The sequence below is a fragment of the Puntigrus tetrazona genome, chromosome 12 (assembly GCF_018831695.1).
Source record: "Puntigrus tetrazona isolate hp1 chromosome 12, ASM1883169v1, whole genome shotgun sequence".
NCBI lineage: Eukaryota > Metazoa > Chordata > Actinopteri > Cypriniformes > Cyprinidae > Puntigrus > Puntigrus tetrazona.
In genome coordinates, this window is record NC_056710.1 from 9,284,132 (window position 1) to 9,308,195 (window position 24,064).

A 24,064-nucleotide genomic window follows, 5' to 3' on the forward strand; every position below is an offset into this window, starting at 1 on the left:
TGTCGGAGCAAAAATTTAGTATAAACAGTATAATCACATACATCATGAATAATTTTAAAATTCAATTTAGAAATAAGCACCACTGAAATGTAGCTAATGACATACTGATGCAGAATTTGTAAGAAGGAAACAATGGTTCAGTTTTACTTGCATGTAAACAGTTTGAAGGTGTTAATATCATATTTGCTAACAAGAATCCCTCTTTTTATTGATTTTATTATGCTGATGAGGACAAGGCCGTTTTATTTGAATTCACCATGGAGTTTCATTTATAGCCACAGAGACCTGTTTTTTTCCCTTACATATCAAATATAAGATATTACAGTAAATGAGGTTGAATATTATAGTTAACGGGAGTGACTGTATTAATCCCCCCAAAATTGACAATGATGCCTTCATTTGATGTTTTTTTTTCCCTCATGTCTTTGTACACAAATAAGATTTTTTTTTTTCCATAAATTAATAGTCAATGGAATACTGTTGTTTGGCCCCTATAACATTCTCCAAAGCATCTTCTTTTGTGTTCCACATAAGGAAAAACATACAGGTTTGAAACGACATGACATGAATCATAGAGTTTGCAATTCTCAATGTGAAATTTAGATCTGCTAAGGTTTGGAGAAATGTCACTGGAATCCAATCTGGTTCTCATTGGCCTTTTTGCTGAAAACTATTAGATGCTGTTCCATTGTTCACTCCTGAAAGCTATGACCCAGTATTCAGCCAAAGAAGCCTTGTTACGTCTGTCTGCTTTGCTTTGAAAAGAATGACTGTCAACCTCTGCTCTATCTACTCTGTTGCTTAGCAGCGGCTGGTGCGTCTTCCGAGAAGAGCTCGCTCTTTCCCCTTTTCTGCATTTCCTCGCTCTTATTTTCTGGGCATTTGAATTGGAGCAGAGAATGATGTGTGGCCTGGTAGGAAAAAAAGTTTGGCCTATAGTTCCACAAATATGTTCTATTTGGAAAGCAAACAGTACCACTGATGCCTGAATGCTCAAAAACTCATTTTCATCTGTAAAAAAAAAAAAAAAAAAAAATATATATATATATATATATATATATATATATATATATATATATATATATATATATATATATATATATATATATAATGACAAAGGAGTTGGTGACGCATTTAACCTGGATGAGTAGTTTTAACTGCCTATTCATCCGGTGGGATTTTACAGCATGTTAATGAGGGCTCCTTCCACTCTCTATCTTCCAGGGCTGTTGCTGTGAGACAAACTAAGAGTCATGTGAATGTTAAAAGGGGGGTGAAACTATGTGTTGAAGCGCACAATGCTAATAAGTCACCATGCAATAAAAGGACAAGTAAGAGAGAAAGACAAAAGGATAGAGGCCTGGAGAGAGAGAGAGAGAGGGAGAGAGAGAGAGTGAAGAGAAGTAAAGGCAGAAGGAAAAGTTAAATGGACGGATACAGTCTGAGCATTAAATGGGCCGTTTTGTAGTCTCTCTCTTGTTTGATTCATTATTACTAACATTTATTATGTTCTACCTGGGGATCAGATAAAATGGCAAATATTGTGCACCTGCTTCTCATTTGGATTCTCTGTGTTTTTACAAGCTGCTTCAGTGGTGAGATGATTTATCTGTCTTGCTCATAATGGATATTTTTCTTGCTAATTATTTTCAATCATTGAGCGTTGCATTGAATGACTTGTGTTCACTATTTATGCAGCTAATATAAACACATCGTTGTTGTTTTTTTTAATATTCCGTGCTTTCCTCTAGAATATTATTGCCCAAAGGGGGCAAAAATTGATCGTGATGGTTCGCGCTGCTACTGGATGCCCACATTTAAGTCAGCATGGCTAGAAGCAAAAGGCATCTGTCAGAAAGAAGAGAGAGGAGACCTTGCTATGGTGGACAGTGTCACTGTACAGACCTTCATACAGAATTCATTTCAACGGCAAGAAATCACAAGATTGTATATAGTTTTGCACTTTTCCCCAAAAGAAATCTATAAACATTGCAACTTCTGGCTATTGCTGTTTGTTCTCATTGTGTGCGTTCTATTCCAGAGAAGCTTCAGTTGGGGTCTGGTTGAGAAAAGGAATGGCACAGGGTCCGTTCGATAATTTAGATTCCGAGGGAAATGAGGTGAAGGAGTGTACTTCAATGGCTTTGGCCTCTGGACAGTGGATGAATGAACAATGTAATAAAGGAAATTTCTTTGTTTGTGAGAAAAAGATATCAGGTAAGCCAACAAAACTTTTATCCCCACTGATAAAACAAGAAAATTACATTATCCAAATGATCATTATCTTAGAGATCAAATGTTGGGCAAATAATTGCCTACTGTACAACTTCAAACAAAACCTTTTGCACAATTAAGCACCAGCAAAATTTTCTTCAGTACAATTTGTAGCACTCCTTTAGAATCACTGAATTCAACATTTTTAATATATAATATTTACAAAATGTATAATATATACAATATTATATATTTCTGGAAGTAAAATACTTTTAGCATTACCGAGTTCTAGTTCACTTTTCGTTGGTGGGGCACATCATACTTTTGTTTGCAATTTAGATTTTTACTGCTGACATTCAGTAAACAAAAACTATTTTTCAAATCATTTATCAGAGCTGACAGCAGCATCATTCCCTTTTTCTTTAAAGTGTTTTTGCCATCGCTGGAGAGCTACGTGGCAGGCGTCCCACTAATGTCAGGCATATACACAGTGTCCCAGATACAACTGCTACCCTCTCCACCAGACCCAGGACCACAGATGGTTGAGGTATTGTTTATCACTGAATCTGCAGGTTAAGGGAATAAATTATATAGATTTAAAAACATTTAGGTTTATGAAAATGTTTCACAGACAAGGCTTAAGGCTAGTTCTAGACTAAAATGAAACTAAAATGAGACGTTTTAAATGAAAGAAACGTGCACTGACTGATCTTTAAACATGTCTGTGCCTTTGTTTTGCCTAAAGATGCGCACCAGTAATGTTTTTTTCTAAGGTATGTTCAAAAAAAATACTTAAATGTCCTATTGAACTTGGTTTAGGCTAAGCCCTGTGTGTGTGTGTGTGTGTGTGTGTGTGTGTGTGTGTGTGTGTGTCTGTACAGATTATGTTCTTTCCAGGTCTTTGGTTCAGTCATGAGGGTCGAGTCCTGTCTTTGGATTTGGTGACGCAGCCAAGTGATAAGCTGACCTTTGCCAGAGTGCAAATCTTACGGCCGTACTGCAGCCCAAGTCATCACCTAGTACCACCCGGTAAGTAAATTAAGCACTAATGATAAACACATTGTATGTCAAATAATCAGTTAAAAAAGTACAACCTAAAAAAACATATCTTTTCTCAGGTTGTAGTTCTCTCTTGAACCCTTTCAGCTGCTGTTCACTGATACCCATGTGTAACACCACTGGTGGCTGTGCCAGTGGACAGTACTGGTGTCACCTGATGGAGATCTGTTTGCCCGTCACCAGTCCATGCAGCCCTTACCAGTCTTTTAACGGGGGACATGTATTCCCCCTGCCTCCCCGCTACCCTGCGACGCCACCGTTCTTCCACTTGATGGCAGACATGTCACTGACACTGACCCCAAGCACTGAACACACACACATCAGTGTAGGTGGCAACACTTGACTTGTTGACTCTGTTCCAAAACCTAATAGGCATTAGCAAGCTATGAGGGTGAGTAATGAGAGAAATTTCATTTTTGAACGAACTGTCCCTTTAAATTTAAGGATTTTTAACATTTTTTTAAAATGTTTTTTGTCATTTTTTAAATGTTTTGAATTATGCTTAAATTATAATACAAATTCCTTTTTCGAGGTAGGTTACTAGGTTTCTGGAACAGAGCTTATTTCTCAGCTATTATTTTAGTAGAAAGTTTCAAAATGACCTAAAATAAGAGACACTTATTTTGTGTTTGTACAGGTGTTACTACAAGACAAACATATCACCGTCTATCCTGATGACATTCTTGCATTGCAGCACACTGGAAGAGCAGGCGAATTTCTACATTGTGTCGCCGACACCAACTCATCCTGGCGCCAAAGCTTTCTGTCCCTGCAAGGGCCTGAGTGGGGGGGCTGGTTGGAGGGAGGACTATTTGCCCAACCGGGACAGGGCCAGTGGTTAGACGAGCTGGTCTGTGACCTTCGGGTGATTTACGAGGACACAATGCCACATTTCGGCGTTTCACAAATACCCAGCACCTCACAGAGCAACAGTCCGATCAAAGCAGAGAGTCCTGTCACAGGGTTGCAAGTTTTATATCCAAAACTTGACAAGGACAACAGAATGCATGTTGCTATCAATGTCCCAACCCTCATTGTCATCCAGATAATTTCAGGAGAAAACGCAAAAAGTTTCTGGTCAGACCCTGTGTCTGAGAACGGAGTTCCTTTTGTCTCCTCTTGCCCTGCTGAGATGCCCGAGATTGAGGGAGGATGCGTTACGGCTGCTCTTGACATGCGGTTCTCTCATGTGTACATGAAGCTTTCTAGTCAAGGGGAGCATATACTAAACATCATGGCTTCAAACAGCTTGAATTCCCAGACTCTGAGTGTGAGAGTTGTGTCTCATATTCCTGTCACTGGGCTGAGAATCCAGCCTGAGGGCTTCAGCAGAGTTCTAGTAGACATACCACAGGTATCAATTTCTTATATGTGTCATTGGGAAAGAAAATATTACCTCAGAAGTTCACCAGTAACCTTTTAGAATTTGATGTTCTAATGGTATTTACATGATATTTGAAAAAAAGGTTTTTAAAATGTCATAACTAGACAATAAATAGGGTGCCTACTCTGTTGTTGTTGTTGTTGTTGTTTTCTACAGTTGTTTACAGCGTCAGTAGTCACAGGCTCATCGGTGAAGTATACTTGGGTTGTTGATGACCTTGTCCAGTTTCCACACACAGGAGAGTCCTACAGCGTGGTTTTTAAGAAACCAGCAGAATACAAGCTAAAGGTAAACATGTTAATATAACAGACATGAACAGACTTTGTGAGCCTAAAGCAATGATGTCCCAGTTGATCCAAGTCTTTAGAGGTCAGTGGTCCTCATCTCATTGACATTATTTTAAAAAGTGTCAAACTATTAACATTACTTTGAGTATTTGGTTCCTAAATGTTGAAATTCTGTACGTAAAATTATTTTTGGTGGTTTCACAATCTATATTTATCTTTATTTCAAGTAAAAATACTGGTAACTTGGTTGGATGCACGACCTTAGATGTCATCAACAATAGATATGTAAAGTATTTTCTCCTCTGTTTTAAAAACCATTTTATTTAGTTAAATTACTCATGCATGATTATTTATTTTTATGCATTTTATTATTTGCATTTAGCATTGTTGTTTTCCTGCCACCAATGACCCTGTGACCCATTTTGAAGTCATGACCCACCAACTGAGAATCATTGCTTTTGGTGTTATGACTGATTTCATGTTTATAATTTCTTCAAATCTTTACTGCTTTCTCTGCTCTAGGTAATGGCAAATAACCCTGTGAGTTCTCAGTTAATTGAAGTGAAGCTCACAGCTGATGTAATGACCCCATTAGCTGACCTAGCAGTAATTTCCATGCCAGAGGCCATTGCTGTAAACACTTCAACTCGCTACACAGTTCGAGTAAAGGCTGACATCTCTATAGGCGTTACAGTCAGGTTAATGTCTCTGAATTATAATTGATTTAAATTGATGAAATTAAGGTTGACCTCTCCTGAATGTATAATGTTGAATTTTGCTATATTATGAAATGATTTATCTCTCCAGATGGGATTTTGGTGATAATACAGCATCTGTCAGTCAGCCAGTTTCTGCTCCTTTAGAGATGGAAGATGGAAGCTCTCTTCACCAAAGTGCCAAATATGTCTATCTGCAAGATTCCATCTATCATACATATTATTTTCCAGGTACTATAAATAATTAGAATTGCAAATGATTTTTTTATATTTACTTGATAATTATTTTTAATTACATTTATTATTATTATTATTATTATTATTATTATTAAGAATATATTTCATTTCTAAATAATAATTGTATCTAATTATCATTCTAAAAATATGTATTTAAGTTCTCATTAAAAAATTTATTCTATTAATAGTACTTAAAACTAACTCTAGCTTTATTTTTCCTCCAAATTTTGAATTATTGATTTTTTAGGTGACTACACACTGAAAATTGAGGCTTACAATCAATTTGACGAAATTGAAATGTTTGTACCTGTTAAAATAAGGACTCCAATATCAAGACTGATGGTGTCGTCATCACATATTGTATGTCAAGTCAACCAGACTGTCCTCTTTAAGGTCTCACTATGGCCCTCTTCATACGGAGTGCTTTATTCATGGAATTTTGGCGATGACTCTGACCAACAGAAAGAACATTACAGTGAAGTCAGGCATGTTTTTAAAAGACCCAGCACATACATTGTCAACATATGTGCCAACAACTCCCTGTCAGTCTTGACTAACTCTACAGCAGTGGAGGTAGTTGAGGCTGTTTCAGGTCTCCAGCTATATTACAACAGCTCCGTTGAACTGAACTGCACCTTTGAAGTCAGTGGCAGAGTATCTTTAGGCACAGGTCTAAAATGGACCTTTGACTTTGGAGATGGTTCGGTAATTAGAGATCACACCAAGAGCTCAGCCTCTCACATTTATAAGTCTCTCGGAAATTACACTGTTCAGGTTACGGTTTTTAATTCTGTAAGTAAAGAGCACCGATTTGTCAGCGTGGAAGTTTATCGTTTGCTAATTAGCAAAGTTATTCCAACAGACAGCATTGTAAGTAAAACAGAGACCAATTTTGAGGCGTTGGTCAAAGGATATATTCCATGTTTGACTTTCTCCTGGGATTTTGGAGATGGAACACCACTTTCTGTAATTACAGGAGCTACAACTATCACTCATACTTTTCTAACTTCAGGAACTTACACAGTTGGTGTAAATGTTCATAGCCTGGTGGCTTCAGCAAATTATGAAACCAGCATATGTGTTGAGACTCAAATAACAGATGTTACTCTGCATTCAGCCAAGAGTGCTGTAGCTGTGAATGAGGAAATATGCTTTGAAGTGTCTGTGCGTCCCAAGGTAACAGATTATCTGGTTTGGTGGTATAACAATGTTTCTAGTGATTTAGTCCCAGTCAAAGGCCTGTCACACCATTGTTTTGTTTTTCAAGAGGAGGGTTTGCATGAAATTTCAGTGCAGGTCCATAACAAAGTCAGCAGTGGAACTGCAAAAGCAACCATTTCAGTTCAAAGGCCTGTATCTAATCTATCCATAAAATATGAGGGTAACCATGATGCAATGACTGTGAATCAATCCTATTACTTTTGGGCTGAGCTTCCTGGTAAAATAGCTTCTTTTCGGTGGGATTTTGGTGATGGTTTTAAAAAAGAGGGTCAGAATCAATCCCACGTTTTCTGTTTTCCTGGGCAGTTTCCTGTAACGGTCACAGCATCTAATGTGATAAGTTCAGATTCTGTGTCTATACAGATTGAAGTGCAGGCACCACTGTCATACTTAATGCTTAATACCAGTCAGCCATTTGTGGAGGCTGGAAAAGAGATACAGATATCAGCTGAGACTGATATCAATGAAAATGTTGTGTTTTATTGGACTGTGAATGCTTCATCACCTCCAAAGCCCGGAACATCTACATTCGTACATGTATTTCCGAAAGCAGGGGTGTTTCAGATTAAAGTCGCAGCACAAAATCTTGTCAGTCGAGTAGAATCCATAATGCACATTGAGGTCGTAGAGAGAATACATGGGGTTCAAATTCAATCTCAAGGGTTACAGTCTACAAGTTTTTTTCGGACAAATCAGACTGTGCTTTTGACGGCATCAGTGACATGTGGTTCTAACTTGACATATAGGTGGACTGCAAACCAAAGAATGGCAAGCACTAGCAAACAATTTCCGCTTTTTACAAACAGCCCTGGTGATATACACATCAAGCTGGTAGTATCCAATGTTCTTGGATCAGTAGATACTGACCTTTCACTGAGAGCAGTAGAGCTTGTGTCTGGTCTGAGTATTTCATCACCAATAAATACTGTAGCCATAGAAAAGCCAGTGAGGATATCTGTGAGTGTGTCATCTGGAACAGACATTCGGTACTCATGGTTCTTGGATTCTGAGAGCAGTCCTGTAATATCAGATGTGCCTTTTGTTCTACATGTTTTTAAAGTTATCGGTGTGGTCAAGATCAGGGTATCAGTCTCAAATGTATTTGGGTCTGCTGATGCAACCAAGCTACTAATAATTCAGGAGAACATCTCTAAAGTAGACTTTCAGATAAATGGACAATTCAAACCATTTTTTGTAAAATCAAATAGCCTTTTGTTACTCCATGGCTCTGCAGGAACAGAAAACGTCCTGCATTGGGAATGGGTTTTGATGTTCCACAACAACACTGCTATGGTTCTTGCAGACAATCAAACTGTTAGCTATACTTTTGCGGATGTTACAGACCACCGTATTTCACTTAATGCCTCAAATGACATCAGCTGGCAAACAGTTTCATATACCGTCACAGTTCAGGATGCCATCCAGGGACTTTTACTAACTGCTAGCAGTGATGTTGTATGTGAGGGGGATCCGGTTATTTTCACACCATCTGTCTCCCAAGGAAGTGAAGTTTCCTTTTCTTTGGAGTTTGTTAATGCGAGTTATTCTGTGGATATTTGGCAGAATTTTAGCACCTCTTCTCTTTCAGTCGGAAACCACCTTGTAAGAGCAAAAGCAAGAAATCATGTCAGTTACCAAAGTACAACAGTGATGGTCAGAGTTGTGGAAAGAATCAAAGATCTGCATTTGATCGGATGTTGTTCTGCTGTCTTGGAGGCATCCAAAAAGATCAGTTTTCAAGCATCCAGTGGCTCACAAGCCAATTACTACTGGACTTTCCTATTAAATGGAGTACAGTCCTCTCGGGAAATCGGGCAAAATGTTCACTTCACACCTTTCACTAATGGATCCCTGTCTGTTATAGTGGAAGCTGATAATGGCTTCTGTTTACAAACCCTGACCAGTACAGCAACAATACAGAAGCATGTGAAGAAAGTGAAGCTATTTACTGCCTATGACAGAGCTTTTATTGATTATCCGATCACATTTGTAGCTATCACAGATGGAGGCAGCAACCTTAAATTCCTTTGGGATTTTGGTGATGGCAGCGAAGGAGTCCTGGTTACAGAATCCAATAGACAAGTCTACCAATATAATGTTACTGGTGAGTTTGTTGTAAAATTAACAGCTTTCAATGGCATAAGTGAGGTTTCTACTCAAATGACAGTTGAAGTACAAAAGCTGGAGTGCACCCAGCCACATATCTATGTTGTAAAAAAACAATATGAAATATTAAAATCCAGACCAAGTTACTTTGAAGCAAGAGTCGATTTTAACGGTTGCTTTAGACACAAAGCATATTATTTCTGGGAGATCTTCAGAGGCCAAGATTGCTCAGGAATGGACAAGGTGTCCTTAAATGATTCAGTGGATGTCACAACGCCACTTCTTTCTCTGCCGAAGCACGCTCTGAAAGTGGGAAACTACTGTCTGACATTTACTGCCAGACTTCCAGGAACTCCTCTTGAGCAGAACAGGACAATTCAGCTTACCGTGGTTCACAGTGAGTTGGTGCCTGTGATCAAAGGTGGTTCTCACAGGTTCTTGTCAAGTCAGTATGATCTCATTTTGGATGCAACAGAATCTTTTGATCCAGATTTAGAGGAGAATGACAGTGAGATGCAGTTCCAGTGGGGTTACAATGTTGAGGTATGGTACTTCACAAATACAATAAATACTTGATTTAATTTAACATAAACATTCAAATTATGGCGTATTCTGTGCTTGCAGAACACAACAGCATTGTCTTCAGCTGTTTCCACCCTTCATCAACATATTTCAGGAAATGGAAGTATACTGCTTCTTCCCAGAAGTGCACTGCTGCCTGACAGAATATACCACTTTACTCTCAACCTTTACAAAAGTGGACGTCAACCTGTGTCTATATCACAGTCAGTGAGTGTTAACTTATTTTACTTGACTTTAGCTTGCTAATATGATTAAAATATCCAAGATGTTTCCAAGATGGGTAAGAAAATTATTAAAACTTCTGTTTTTTTGTTAACTATCAAATTAAGCTAGTCGGGGATTGAACATGTTAGTGTTTTGTTTTTTTTTTTAAGGAGAAACTCTTTAATACAAAAATACATCAGAAGACAGGACAAAGCCGTTTTCTTCTAATGTCTTTTTTTCTTGCAGGTTACAGTGTACAATACCACATTGCTACCTGTGACTGTAAAGTGTGTCTCATGTAATTCCCTGTCATCGTTTCATGTTGGTCAAGGCCATTACGTTACATTGGCTGGACATTGTTCTTCATGTCAAGACACTGTACAGGTATTCAATTAATAACCTCCCTTAAAATAACTTCACATGCCTTTATAAGTCTCTCTTTCATACCCACACACCTTAATAATGTTTTAAAACACTTCAACTACAGCACAGGTGGACTGCAGAGAATCAGAAAGGTGAAGCTCTAACACTGAACGAGGTTACTACCTCGACAGGAAGTCTCTGGAGAGAAATAGTCATTAAACCAGGGGTGCTAATGGATGGCCAAGAATACACCTTTACTCTCAATGTGTCTGAACCAGCCTCTGGGCTTTGGGGGTCGGCAAGCATCACCTTAGTCCCCAGCCATCTTCCCTACGGGGGTATTTGCACTCTGTCACCCGACGACTCGCTTCATTTCCTGGAAACTATGGTCTCTTACAGTTGCTCTGGTAGTGTCATTTCTCTTCTCTTATTTCTCACCCAAGTAATGGCTCTGAGGACTGACGCATTCTTTGCTATTTTTTCTCAATGGCAGGATGGATGGATTATGACGGTGACTCAGCTCAGCTGATATTTTCACTGCAGGTGGCACAGTGTGAAGATTTTGGACCATTATGTCCCTTGATTACCCTTTACAGAGGCACTCAGAGCACGTTCAGCTCCCTGGTGCCACTGGGTAGTGTGAGCACAGTGGAAAACGTAACTGTTATTCACGTGTTGGTGCTGGTAGAGGACAGTATGGGGGCATCAGTCATTGCGGCGAAAAAGTTAGTCATTCAGCTGCTTGCCAATTATATAATCAGATAAAGGTTGACTGCACATCACAGCTCTCAAATTACAATTGATATATTCTGCAGGAATCTGACAGTGCTGCTGAGTGAACAATGCACAACTGAGTGGTTGAGGAATAAGAGCCAATCAGAGTTATGGGCTTTGCGCCAACAAGGCAACCCTCAGGACATCATTCAATATTCAATTGCCCTGAGCAGCCATCTTAACCAGGTAACCAACATAGCCCTGACAAACCTGAATATCCATTGTCTGGATATTTATTGGGAGGTGTGCTCAGTCTCTTTCTAAGTAAAAAAACTATTATACTGGTTGGATAAAATGGACTAAAATAAATTATACTTGCTTGATATGATCATAACTCATTTGTAACATCAGTGAGAAAAAATGTTACTGTGGTCAACGCTGTCTGGTTCCCAACATTCAGAAATATCTTCTTTTTGGTGTTGCGCAAAAGAAAGTCAGTCACAAAGGTTTGAAATAAATAAGGGGAAGTAATTTTGGGTGAATTATTTCTTTAAATTCAGCAATTGACAATATTTGCTTTTTGTGCTGCTGCATGCACACCACAAGGTACCAGTCCAATACAGCTGCCAAAAAAGTTTCTGTGATTCTCAACCCATTTTTATTATTATAATTATTATAATTATTATTAATAATTTCTAAATCAAAATCCACTTCCACAGATAGCGTCCACAAATGCTCAACAGATGGAGGACAAGATTCAAACACGTGAAAATGTCATTCAGGCTCTGGCGTCTCTGCCGGTCTCCTCCTTCCAGGATGCATCTCTGATCAGCTCAGCTTTGGCCCAGTCTATAGTAAGGCTTTCTATTATTAAATCTTATGGACAGTATAGCATTAATCAGCATTAATCATAGCTTGACACAAAGCATGTCAGCATTTTAGAGATCCAGCACAGTGTGAGACGAGAAGCAGAGACCTGTCACCGAATACAGATTGCCTGCTGTGCATAATGAGGAGTGAACCCAGGAACAAATTATTGTCACATGTGATGTTACAAATGCAAATGATGTACTGTAAAATGTACTTTCCTGTCTGCAGGTGGTTCCCTCTGAAGTGAAGTGCAACGGCTGCCATGGAAAGGTGCTGAAGGTCACAGAGAAGATGATCAAAGTGATAAGAGAACAAACAGGACAGGGCGACATCAACCCCACAGACACCGGCAGGAACATTCTGGCTGTTTTAAGTAACTACGTTCAGCAGAATTCATATTCAGTGCGATAATAGAGGTTCGCTCTGAAGTTGCAAATGAACCGTGGCTTAACCATCCTTCCGTTTTCACTGCAGGCAGCACACTGACTGCTGATCAGAGGCAGAGGAACAATTTAGGCCTCAAGCGTGTGGATACATCAGAGACAGCTGTATCAGCACTAGGCCAGATTTTCGAGCTCATGCGTTCATTAATGCTGTCGCGGATGAGTGCGAGAGAAGCTCTTTCCCTCGCTGTTCCAAAGATCACTGCGGTGGGCGTACGGGGTGACCCTACTAAAGACCTCCTCTGCACAGATCCCCTTAGCCACTGCCAGTTTCACGTCCCATCAGCACTGAGCTCTCAACTAAAGGAGGAAAAACAAGAGGTCCTGCAGATCTTTCTGCAAATGGAGGGTGAAGAAAACCCATTCATTCCAGCTGCAGAGCCTCCCATTTCGACCACGCTCGCAGCCATGGAATTTGCTACACAACAGGGAGTGCACATTACAATCGCCAACCTTACACTAGACACCGCGATACAATTTACTTTACACAAAAAAGTAAAAGAGATGGAAGATGAGAGGCTACTATGGAAAAATTTTACTCTGCCACCCGAGGGAAGTGTAAATTTCACAGTCAAAGCAATGGACACAGATCCTCAGACTGGCCTCTATGTTGCCTTAAACTTCAGTCTCATTCCAGGTAATGTACACCAGCCAATTTATCTTATTAGATTTCAACATAATATAATATAATGCAATACAATTTTTTGCTGTTAATTAATAACAATTAATTGCAAGTCATCATATCCTAAAGAATAATACATGTAAATGTTTTTAAAATATATGCTGTATGTGTGTGTATTTATATATACATAATAAATATACACAGTAACCTCACATATATTAGGTAAAAAAAATGTTAATCACGATTTAATCACGATTAAGCACTACAAATATCTTTACAAAAATCTTTAGTGCATTGTTTATTATATTATATTATTTAAAATATCATTTAAAACATAGTTAATAACCCATGCTTATGTTATGAAATTTTGAACCCCAAATCAGCATATTAGAATGATTTCTGAAGTATTATGTGACACTGAAGACTGGAGTCATGGCTGCTAGAAATTCAGCTTCACTATCACATGAATAAATTAAATTTTGAAAGATGTTAAAACTGGTATTATACATGTAATATTGCACAATATTTTGAACATTATTTTGATCAAATAAATGCAGGCTTTCTGTGTATAAGACACTTTACTTTTTTTACTTTTGGAACATTAGTGTATATTTAAATGTTTTATTTCATTTATTTTTAATGATTGTGATGGTGAGTGGGTGTCAGTGTTAGTAACAGAGGTATTTTGACACAAATACAAAATGTGTTAGCAGCAGTATACAATATAGAACGCTTGTGTTTTGTATTGTCGAACAGGAGCTGGTGAGGAAGCCTATGGACTAGTATGGATCTCTGTCATTGACAAACCAATTCATCCTCCGTCCGAACACACTCATTCTGAAGAGCTCTCCCTCTCTCTCTCAGCTCAGACTCCATCACTGGAGCATACAATCTTCCTTACACCACTGTAGGTTCTTCCTGTTCATTTCATAATTAATTCAATTGGAAATAGCGATTGTCAGTATTGTGTTAGTCTAAACGAAACAAGCAGTTTTTCATTGTGTGTGTAAACTTTGCAGCTTGAATGGCTCTGCTAAAGACCTGTTTGTGAAGCTGAACAGTAGCATCAGCGGTGTGGACGTGTCTGTCTCAGTGTGTGTGTTCAGCGTGCTGTGCCGGTTCTTCAGTGTTGATGAGAGGCGCTGGAGCAGTGACGGCTTGAGTCCTCTGAGCGGCAGCAGCCCACACACTGCCCACTGCCTCACACACCACCTCACCATGTTTGGAGCCAGCCTCTTCATCCATCCTGATGCACTTCTACTGCTGCCACCTGTAAGCTTTTTTAACGCAACTGACATGTTCAGGGTCCGTAAAGGTAGTAAGGACATTGTTAAAATAATCTGTGTGACATCAGTGGTTCAGTCTTAATTTTATACTTTTTGTGTGTAAGTAATGAATAATGTAATTTTTTTGGTTTTTTTGCACAAAAAAGTATTTTTGTAGCTTCATAACATTATGATTCAACCACTGATGGTCACATGGACTATTTTATCGATGTCCTTCGATTTATCAATTTTACAGATCCAAATTTTTTAACAGTAGTGTATACAGAAACTTCTTAATATTGTAATGAAATATAACACATAAGTGATCAAAAAACCTACTTGTGCCACCAGTCAGAGGAGCCAGTGAAAAACGTGGTGGTGGGAATAGTTTGTGGAGTCTTGCTGTTAATTCATCTGCTGCTTGGTCTTATCGCTCACAAACTGGACCATCTAGAAAGTCTCCGTCTGAGTTGGGTTCCTCTGAGTGGTCAGAAAGGTCACTACCAGTACAGGGTTCTTGTTAAAACAGGCTGGAAAAGAGGGTCTGGTGAGTAGAACTTTTAATTTACATACTAAAATTACTCATCAACCTCATAAAACTCTACAAACAAGATCTTTTTAAGTTATAAAACATCTGAATTCTCCAGGTACCACTGCACATGTTGGCATTAGCCTGTATGGCCTGAATAAAAGTGGTTCACGTCACCTTCAAAGAGAAGGAGCTTTCCAGAGGAATTGCCTGGACGACTTCCAAGTTGAAACAGATGCCAATCTCGGAGAGATCTGGAAAATACGCATCTGGCATGACAACACAGGTCAGTGGCTGTGAATAGCTTCCATCTTTCTTTCTAAAATAACAAATCCTCTCAAACAACCGCTGCGTTTTCCAGGCCTAAACCCATCCTGGTTCCTAAAACATGTGATAGTCTGGGACATACAAACAGGCAACATGTTCTTCTTCTTGGTGGACGACTGGCTATCTGTGGAGAACGAAAAGAACTTTGGAAGGGTGGAGAAAGTTATTTTAGCATCTTGTAAGTATACGCATGCAGTACAGCATGAATCAACTTTGCGTTTCATAACCTTGTGATCCCTGTAGGCCCTCAGGAGCTGCAGCAGTTTAAGAGGATCCTACATTCCCAGTTACTATTTGGCCTTCGAGAGCACCATCTGTGGATTTCATTATGGGAACGGCCAGCCCACAGCCGCTTTAGCCGAACCCAGAGGGTCACCTGCTGTGCCCTCTTATTACATCTCTATCTAGCAGTTGGGGCAGTTTGGTATGGAGCAGTGGGCAGAAAGGGCAGCAGGTAATAGACTTGACCTTCAAAAACCACGGATAACAGATTGAGTTTGTATAGCTCACACTGTAGGTGCAGGTAATTACACCTTGTAAAACAAAGCAATTCTGTATTTTCTCCGAGCTACAATAGTCTTTGTTATTGATTAATGGCACAAGAGGATAATATTCATCACTAAACAAATAAATGAATTTCTTCTCATTCCTCTGAGAACAAATGGGTTATTCTTTACATTTGTTACTGTTCCGAATGCAGCGGTCCGGTCTCTGCCCAGATGGTGATGAATGGAGAGAACATACTGGTTGGAATAACAGTTGCAGTTTTGATGTTCCCTTTCCAAACCATTCTCAGATTTCTCTTCCAAAACACCAAGAGCAAGGTAGATGTCAGTCTACATAATCCCTTCTGAAACCATATTGTAGATATCATATTTTTACTTAAAAAAAAAAAAGCAAAACAAAAAAAACAATGATCTCAGATTTTATGGTAGATTTTTTTAAATGACAAATCTACACAGTGTAAAGCTGATGATATGTGTTGTAGGTGACACTGGAAGTATCTCTGCCTGCCTCTCCTGTGTCTCATACCGTGGAGATGGATGTTTACCTCAGCCACCCAGATCTCTCCTGTTCATCCTTTCTGTCACTGCCGATAGGCCCTGACTCTTCCATTTATGATGGACCGTCTTCTTATACTGTGAGAGAAAGTCCATTTTAATTAATTGATTTTATAGAGAATCATAAAGCATAATTTCCTATATGAATACGTTTACAGCACATTCTCTGTGCATCTTCTTTTTCAACTTCAAAGAATTCCTTGCAGAAACTAGATTCTGAGTTTTGGAATACTCCAGATCCTGGGAATGACCGGTACCAAGTCTATTCTACATTACATTACATTACAATACTACATGCCTTTAAAAAGTTAATCATGCAGTGTTATGTTACACATTTTACAGAATGCATCAGTGGCCTTCATGTGACAGTATATTTGGCCTGCCTGAGCTAACAGGAACTAATCACCTTCTGAAAAGAAAAAAAGCCATTCTACAACTAAACTTGTCAACTCCGACCTCTGACCATGAACCTATGAGGTCTTCAGGTTTGAAGAAACACAATCACTTGTGTGATTTTGTCATCATTTACTTACCCTCATGCTGTTCCAAACCTGTATGACTTTTTTTCTGTGGAACACAGTTTTGCTCTTTTTCATATTAAATAAGAATTGTGACAAACTTCAAAAGCAACATTAAAGGCACCCGTAAAACTTGTATGGGGGGGTTAATTATTTCTTATATGGAACACTTTGCTCTTTTTTTAGAGGAAGATCTTGTATCTATATCTGCAGACCTGGATACCGCAAATACGCTTTGCTTGGAGCCAGAAGCATCTGACAGTGGCCATTTCACACCCAACCACACTATCCTGTCTGACATGTGAGTTCTGCAATGAACGTTTCACACTGACCCACGCACAATTTACCAGGATACACGGTCACATACTTTTTTCTTTCAGCCAGGACAGCTTGTGCAGTGAGTGGTCTGATCTGAGCGTGGATACGCCTACATCTGAACCTGGCTTTCACAAGTCCTCCTCCTCACTCTCAGTGCTCAGTGATGCCAGCACATTTCTCCCTAGTCTCCCACCCGACTCTATAAGCACCATCTCCAACACACGCATCGGTGAGCCCACATCATCCACAGGAAAGAATTGATATTCAATTGAGATTTTGAAAAGTAGTGAGGCACATGCTCTGACGCATTACGCACATGCGCCATTTTCTCACCCTTTTTTCACTTTAATCCCACAATTTTCTTGGGTTCATCCAACTTTTTGCGATGAAGATAGCCTTAGATGCTGACATGAGAATAAAATATCTGCTACTACTGTATGGGCTGTTGTTCAGGTGTTGTTCGCGGTGTACCTGGCCTGTTTCTTCCATCATGGGTTCTGCGTGTGGTTTACCTGCTGGTGGCTGTTTTATTGGGCACAAGCCTGGCTCTGGTGGGACTGTATGGAAGCAGGTTTTCCAGCTCTGTGGTTCTAATGTGGTTAGTGTCTGCCCTGTCAGCTTTCCTCACTTCTGCATTGCTGCTGGAACCATTTGCGGTAAGCTATAAACCTATTATTCACTGCTCTTTAGATGGAAAAGGAAGTGAAAATATGCATGTTTCTGTAGATCTGTATCCAGGCACTGTATCTGGCTGCTGTGGTGAGACCGGTGGACCCAGAAGTGGAGGAGCGTTTGGCTCAGGAGACAGAAGTCAGAAGAACAGAAGAGGATCTGGGGGATAAGGTGCATCCTCTCAGTGGATACGGCCTGCTGCAGGCTAAAGAGGAAGCACGGAAGCTGAGAACACTCAGAGTCTTAATGAGGGTGAGCTCAGACCCACAGATGAATCCATTAAGCACTCATTTAGTCTTCAGAGACCTATAACAGCTAATGGATATTAATATTAATTTTAATGGTCTTTTGTTTCATGTTCTACCCTGATAATCAGAGATGCTTAGTCTATATGCTTTTCCTGTTGGTGGTTCTGATGGTGAACTACCAGGAACATGTGCATGAGGTTAACAGCAGACGGCTTCACTCTGCTATTAAACACATGCTGGTCACAGCTTCACCAGACCAGCCGAGTCTTACTGCATTATCTGGGTAAGGCAGACTCTATACATTATACATGTTCCGCTGAAGCAGATTTTTCTTTTTGAGGTCCCAGAGAGCGCAGTGATTTGTATAAAAATAATAAAAGGAATGTGAAGAAAGCCTATTTTAATATGTTACTCTGACCTAATCAAAACTTTAAACCTCCATTGTAACGCAAAATGCAATTCAGAAATTTGACTGCAGAAAACTAATGAAGCTGAATTTTCAAGATAAAGGGGTTAAATGATAAATGTTCTCTTTTTGATTATCACTGATGCCTCTAGTAATTACGTGTCTGATTTTCTTTTTCATTTATAACCTATTTTGGGTTAATTTTATGCCAGCCATATGCCTGTTTTTTTTTAAAAAGTAGTTGAGATAAATAAACATTTAACTCAGTTGCTGGGTCAAAACAATCCAGTCAGTGGTTTTATCTAAAATATGAATTGTAACTTGTCATAAATCAGTAATATTATTATTATTTTTTTTTAAATCATAGATGGATGCATGCTGAACAGTGGGTGGATGACAGACTAATATCACACCTGTATGAAAACCCTTCTCTTTCTTTAACTGGCCCGGCAAGACTACTGAAAGTTCATTTTCAGGACTGTAAGGACTTACTTCTAGGTTCAAAATTATTTTGTTAAAATGTCATAATAACATGAAATCATTTATGCCACTGAATAAAAATAAATTGACAAAATATCAGAATGATTTTACTTTTCAGAATTGGACTTTATAACAATTCGCAATTGTGACTTTATAGCGTGCAATTGTGACTTTATACCTCACACCTCTGAAAGAAAAAGTCTGAGAAAAAAAGTAAGAATTGTGAGATAAAAAGTCGCAATTACCTTTTTTATTCAGTGGCAGAAACGGACTTCCATAAAATCATAACCTTTGTAAAAGTGGGGTTTTTTTTCTCCTCAAAGTCTGCAGTCAAAACATCAGAAATAAGTTCCAATCTGGTCGACTTCCTTTGATGCTGACTGGTCATGTTTCATCACATGCCAAGCTTGGACAGCAGAGCTTCTCAGCACACAGCAAGAACACTGCAGCACTTTCAACGTGGTGAGAGATAACAGGACACAAAGAGAGAAACTGTCAGCGTGTGAATAAGATGCTATGCAGCCTGAACAGCTGAGAATATAACAATATTTCCCTACTACACTTGTCTTTTGGAAAATGATCATAATTTCCTCTCTCAAGGCCAACGACTAGGGCTGCATCATGTGCATTCAGTCAAATGGAGGAAGTAATGCTTGGGAACAACAGTGAATCCACACGAGAGATCCTGTCAGACCTACAGATGGCAAAGTGGATGACAACAGGGTATGACGTCACACCGTTATACACAAAATATCACTGTAGAATAAAAAATGTCATATACATATGTTATATATGTGTAATACAGTTCTCTACATGTCCAGGCTTGTACTTTCTGCACACATACTCATCAACTCAAGTGATTCTTATGACTTCTGTGACAGGACACAGGCAGTATTGATTGAGTTCACTCACTATCATAAACAGACGGGCATCTTGGCACCGGTTTCTATTCTCCTGGATCAAACACAGACAGGCAGAGTCCTTTCTTTCATCTCCATCCAGCCTTTTCACATCTCTCCATTATTTGGTCCAGACTTACACGTCACGTTGACGGTACGTTGCTTTCTTGAAAAACTAAACAGAAACTAATTTCACAGTTTGAACAGAGTTAAAATTAATTTGCGGCATTGTTATAAGTCCTATTAACAGCTGTCTTCTCATTAGGTTTTGCTACTACTCTTTGGCCTGTGCTTTGTGAGTGCTGAAGCATGGGCCTTGATCAAGAAGCCAAGTCAATACCTGAGGCAAGCCCGGTGCTGGTTTCAGCCGTTGTTAGCTTTACTGACGATAGCAGCAGCTGTTCTTCGACTGTATTTCCTCTCTACGACTACAGCCTACATCTCCAGACATTGCTCCCGGCCCTCCTCCTTTGCTGACTTCCATAATTCTTCCAGACTGGCCAGAAAATCCAATCAGCTCTCAGCTATTTTATTAACCCTCTTGCTTCTAAAGGTACAGGTCCTAAGCAGAGGATTTTTATTTAAACACACATTTGGTCTAAGAAATAACTTAAAAAGCCAAAGTTTGAAAATATGAGTTTAATTAATTGTAGAGTTTGTATACTTTGGAGCTTAAAGGATTAGTTCACCCCAAAATGAATGACATGAAATGACAGTAAATAATTAATTGAATTGAGTAATAAAGGACAGAATTTACATTTTGGTATGAACTAGCCCTTTTAAAACGACTTGCAATCACTGTAATAATATATATTGTCATGTGGAGCTTTCTTTTTATTTATTCCTTTCCGTTTCCAGCTTGTACATATTTGAAAAGTACCTGAGGCTGGTATTATGAGCACTTCCTCCGTCCGTTGCCTCTTTAAGATGAATCGCTTTATGTATTCCCCATTTGTAAGTCGCTTTGGAATAAAAAAGCGTCTGCAAAATGACTAAATGTACATGTAATATTGCGTTAAAGTCAAGCTCTGTAATCAAATCATTCTTTTTTTTTGTCAGTCAAAATGTAGTACAACTATTGAGAGGTGTGTTTTTACAGACGGTGGGGATCCTGCGGTTTGTTAGGCGGTGGTTGGTGATTGGTCGGGTTATTCGACAGGTATTCCCTCAGATCTGCGGCGTAGTGCTCCTGCTGCTCCTCCTGTTGCTTCTGTTCTCTCACATAGGCATCATGGTACAATGCTTTTTATTTCTATGATTTGACTTTCGATTGTATTTTTTCACCTCAAACTAGGCACACATTATTCTCTTTCAGCTCTTCTCGGGTTCAGTGGAGGGCTTTAGAACCTTAGGGCAGGCGAGTTCCTCTCTGCTGTGTTTGCTAAGGGGGCACATGGGGTTGCGTCGACTTTGTGAGCATCATCCAGTCGTGGGAACACTCTATTGTCTGTCTGCCGTGGGAATTGGATTTTGGGCACTGGGGTGCCTATGTGCTGCTGTATTGATTCGAACTTACAAAATGGTGCATGCAGACATTTACAGACCTTCCATGGAGCCGCAGGACTATGAGATGGTACAGTTCCTCATTAAACGTCTCAAGCTATGGATGGGGCTTAGCAAGACCAAAGAGGTACAAATACCATTATAGACCTTTTTTTTCCAAATTTTTTTTTTTTTCAAGATAAGCCATGTTTTATAAAGCAACATTTAGAATTACTCCCAAATTTAAATACATTTTAACAAACTGATCATATTTACAAATAAAAAATTGGTTTTGTATACATGTGTGTGTGCTTTGCATATTTATTATGTATATATATATATATTCACACACACAAACTTTTTTTTCCCTATATAGTTTCGGCACAGAGTCAAGTTTGAGGGAATGATTCCTCCACCCTCCAGATCCTCCCAGGGCTCTGAAGCCTCCAGCTGCTCTGTCTCAATCAGTCCCATTGCTCCTCGCCAGGGATCATCTGCCTCTTCTTTGGCCTCCGATTCGTCTGTCATTTCAGGCAGTTTTGACTTCCAGCATTATGTGGACCGCCTGGTGCCCTGTGTGGACAGCCTCCTGGCTGGTTTAGACCACGTCAACCAACTGACCGAAGAAGTCTATAACTATGAACTCCAACTGCAGCAGATCCAGAGCAGAATTTACCAGAGAAGAGACTCTCAGTCTCAGCAAGTGACCTTCAAGGGACATGTTCCAACACCAGAGCCACCAGTGCTCCCTCCACATCCATGTACCTCTGTTTTGGAAAGTAGCCCCACTCCAGCTTCTCTCCAAGGTGTCATTAATTCCTTTCCACATCGCCGTGCTACATGCTCAGAGTCCTCCCTGATGGGGCCTGCTGCTCAGTTAGGTAAGAGAATACTTTCCGCATTGGATGGAAGGATGAACAGCCCAAACCTGAGAAAATGGGGTGCCTCAAGACGCAGAGCCTGGAATTCAGTCACCTGTCATTCTGCTGACACCGCTCAGAGGTTACCTGGATCTCACAGCACTGTGGCTTTGCCAGTAAGACCCCGGAGTGAAGACGGAGACAGAGAGCATGTATGTGACAGCATGCCCATAAAGAGACGGGCATGGCACACTGAATAAGAGTTTCAAATATGCCATTAAGCATTAATATTTTTTGACACAGTGAATACAGTGTTAGTCACAACTGTTTTAGATTTTGTAAATTGTGTTTCTACCTCTTGCCTGGTGCTTTTGTGTTGCTTTTCATGTTCCTTCCTTTTGATTTCACTTGTCTTCTGGGACATGTATCTTGTATTAATGAATCCGTTTTATTTTTGCTAACAAGATGACATGGCCATCCAAACTGTGGCTTAAACATCAGTATATTTTTGTTTATCATTTAAAACATCTTAAACAGTTAAAGTCAGTAGAAATTAGCAAGATGAATCCATATTGAGAGCACCTGCTGCCATGTTTGAGCCAATGAAACAGTCTCAGACATTTCTCGAGAATATCTTACTTTATGTTCTACAGAAGAAAGAAAGTTGTTTCAAATAAAATTTTGGGTGTACCTTCTCTTTTAGACTGTTTTTTTTCCAAGTTGGTCATGTTTCTCATTAATAAGTTTTGGATAAGAATGTCTGCTAAATGAAAGTGTTAATAGCTCAATCTTCAGGGATAATGAACTGAAAAATCACTCATTCCTTGATCTTTTGACATATACGAGATCATTGTTCTGCAAGTAAAAAAATTAAAAACTCAAAATCGACCTGTTCGTTTAAGAACAGCTTGTATTGAAGCCAGTTTGCCAAAACGACTAGTTGTGAAATGTGCCACGTTATGGCTTTGCCTTCCTCCTGTTCCCAACATTAGGAAACAGTTGATGAACTTTATTTTCAGGAACATTTTTCACTGGTCACTTCATTTTACTAAAAATTTGTTTACAAACAAGACAATTCAATGCAGGATTTTTACTTATACCTTTTTTTTTAATCCTAAATCACATCAGTGTCCATCTATGAAGAAATGTAGTCTGTCAAACATGAAGAACTTTTAGCAAATCAGTGTCCGTTTTCTTCCGAGTCTACTAAGTTTTCCGAGTCTCCGCCATGTTTATTCAAACAGCGTTTCGACGATGGGGGTCAAAACAGTACATAAAATAGCTAATTACTTCATATGTAAATTATGATGTACTTTGATTTAAAAATCTTGATAACATAATAAGTGGACCTCAGATATTAGTGGTACAAAATTAAAAATAAATATAGTTCATGACCCCATTAAGTAACGTGAGATATTTAACGGAAAACATACTATGGATTTGTTGAGGTATGTGTATTCTCAGCAAAGAAGATCCCTAATACAACCACTAGATGGCAGTAGCATCAAACTAATAGTCTGGGAAAAGCAAACAGGCTTTGCCTTCCAAGTCCCGATTTCAGACTCTTCCTAAGATCAGCAGCCAGTTGCAACAAACCGCTTAAGCTAAGAAAACCCTTAGGGCTAATACCCGTACAGTTATTACGAAAGGGTTTTCTCAGCTTAAGAGGTTTATGAGGCTGGTATGTCCTCACATCCGCTTTTAGAGCAGACTATTGCAGTGAGCAACAGAAGACCTAACATTAGCAGCCTGCCTTCACTGAAACCTATTTTTGTGTACAAATACTGGTTGATCCCATCAGATCATTTTAGAAGCACCATGGTCAAACGTCTGGGAAGCGGATGCTTCCTTTTTCAAGGCTTCTTGGTCATGCACGCGGCCCAGCAGCATCTTGTAAAATAAATCAGCACCGATTACCGAATGAATGTATCTCGCGACCCAACAACAGTCGCACTAAGCAGATTTAAGAATGAGCAT

The 24,064-nt window shown here is 39.3% G+C and overlaps 1 protein-coding gene across 1 annotated transcript; it reads left to right on the plus strand.

Annotated features, from left to right (window-relative positions):
- The first annotated feature begins 1,531 nt into the window (after positions 1-1,531).
- Positions 1,532-22,700, plus strand: pkd1b (polycystic kidney disease 1b). The gene is made up of 42 exons (XM_043253287.1): positions 1,532-1,595; positions 1,752-1,929; positions 2,042-2,217; positions 2,643-2,761; positions 3,096-3,243; positions 3,333-3,598; positions 3,911-4,627; positions 4,814-4,945; positions 5,467-5,642; positions 5,752-5,891; positions 6,145-9,767; positions 9,849-10,013; positions 10,257-10,394; positions 10,498-10,780; positions 10,867-11,098; positions 11,189-11,333; positions 11,807-11,941; positions 12,186-12,330; positions 12,432-13,037; positions 13,779-13,929; positions 14,042-14,294; positions 14,639-14,834; positions 14,935-15,102; positions 15,178-15,321; positions 15,387-15,597; positions 15,844-15,967; positions 16,132-16,284; positions 16,399-16,457; positions 16,547-16,689; positions 16,909-17,023; positions 17,103-17,269; positions 17,494-17,696; positions 17,767-17,964; positions 18,089-18,243; positions 18,734-18,846; positions 19,170-19,308; positions 19,447-19,569; positions 19,728-19,899; positions 20,011-20,298; positions 20,845-20,979; positions 21,061-21,375; positions 21,604-22,700. The coding sequence occupies exons 1-42, from the start codon at positions 1,532-1,534 to the stop codon at positions 22,345-22,347; spliced, it is 12,057 nt and encodes a 4,018-aa protein (XP_043109222.1). The 3' UTR covers positions 22,348-22,700.
- The last annotated feature ends 1,364 nt before the right edge of the window (positions 22,701-24,064 follow it).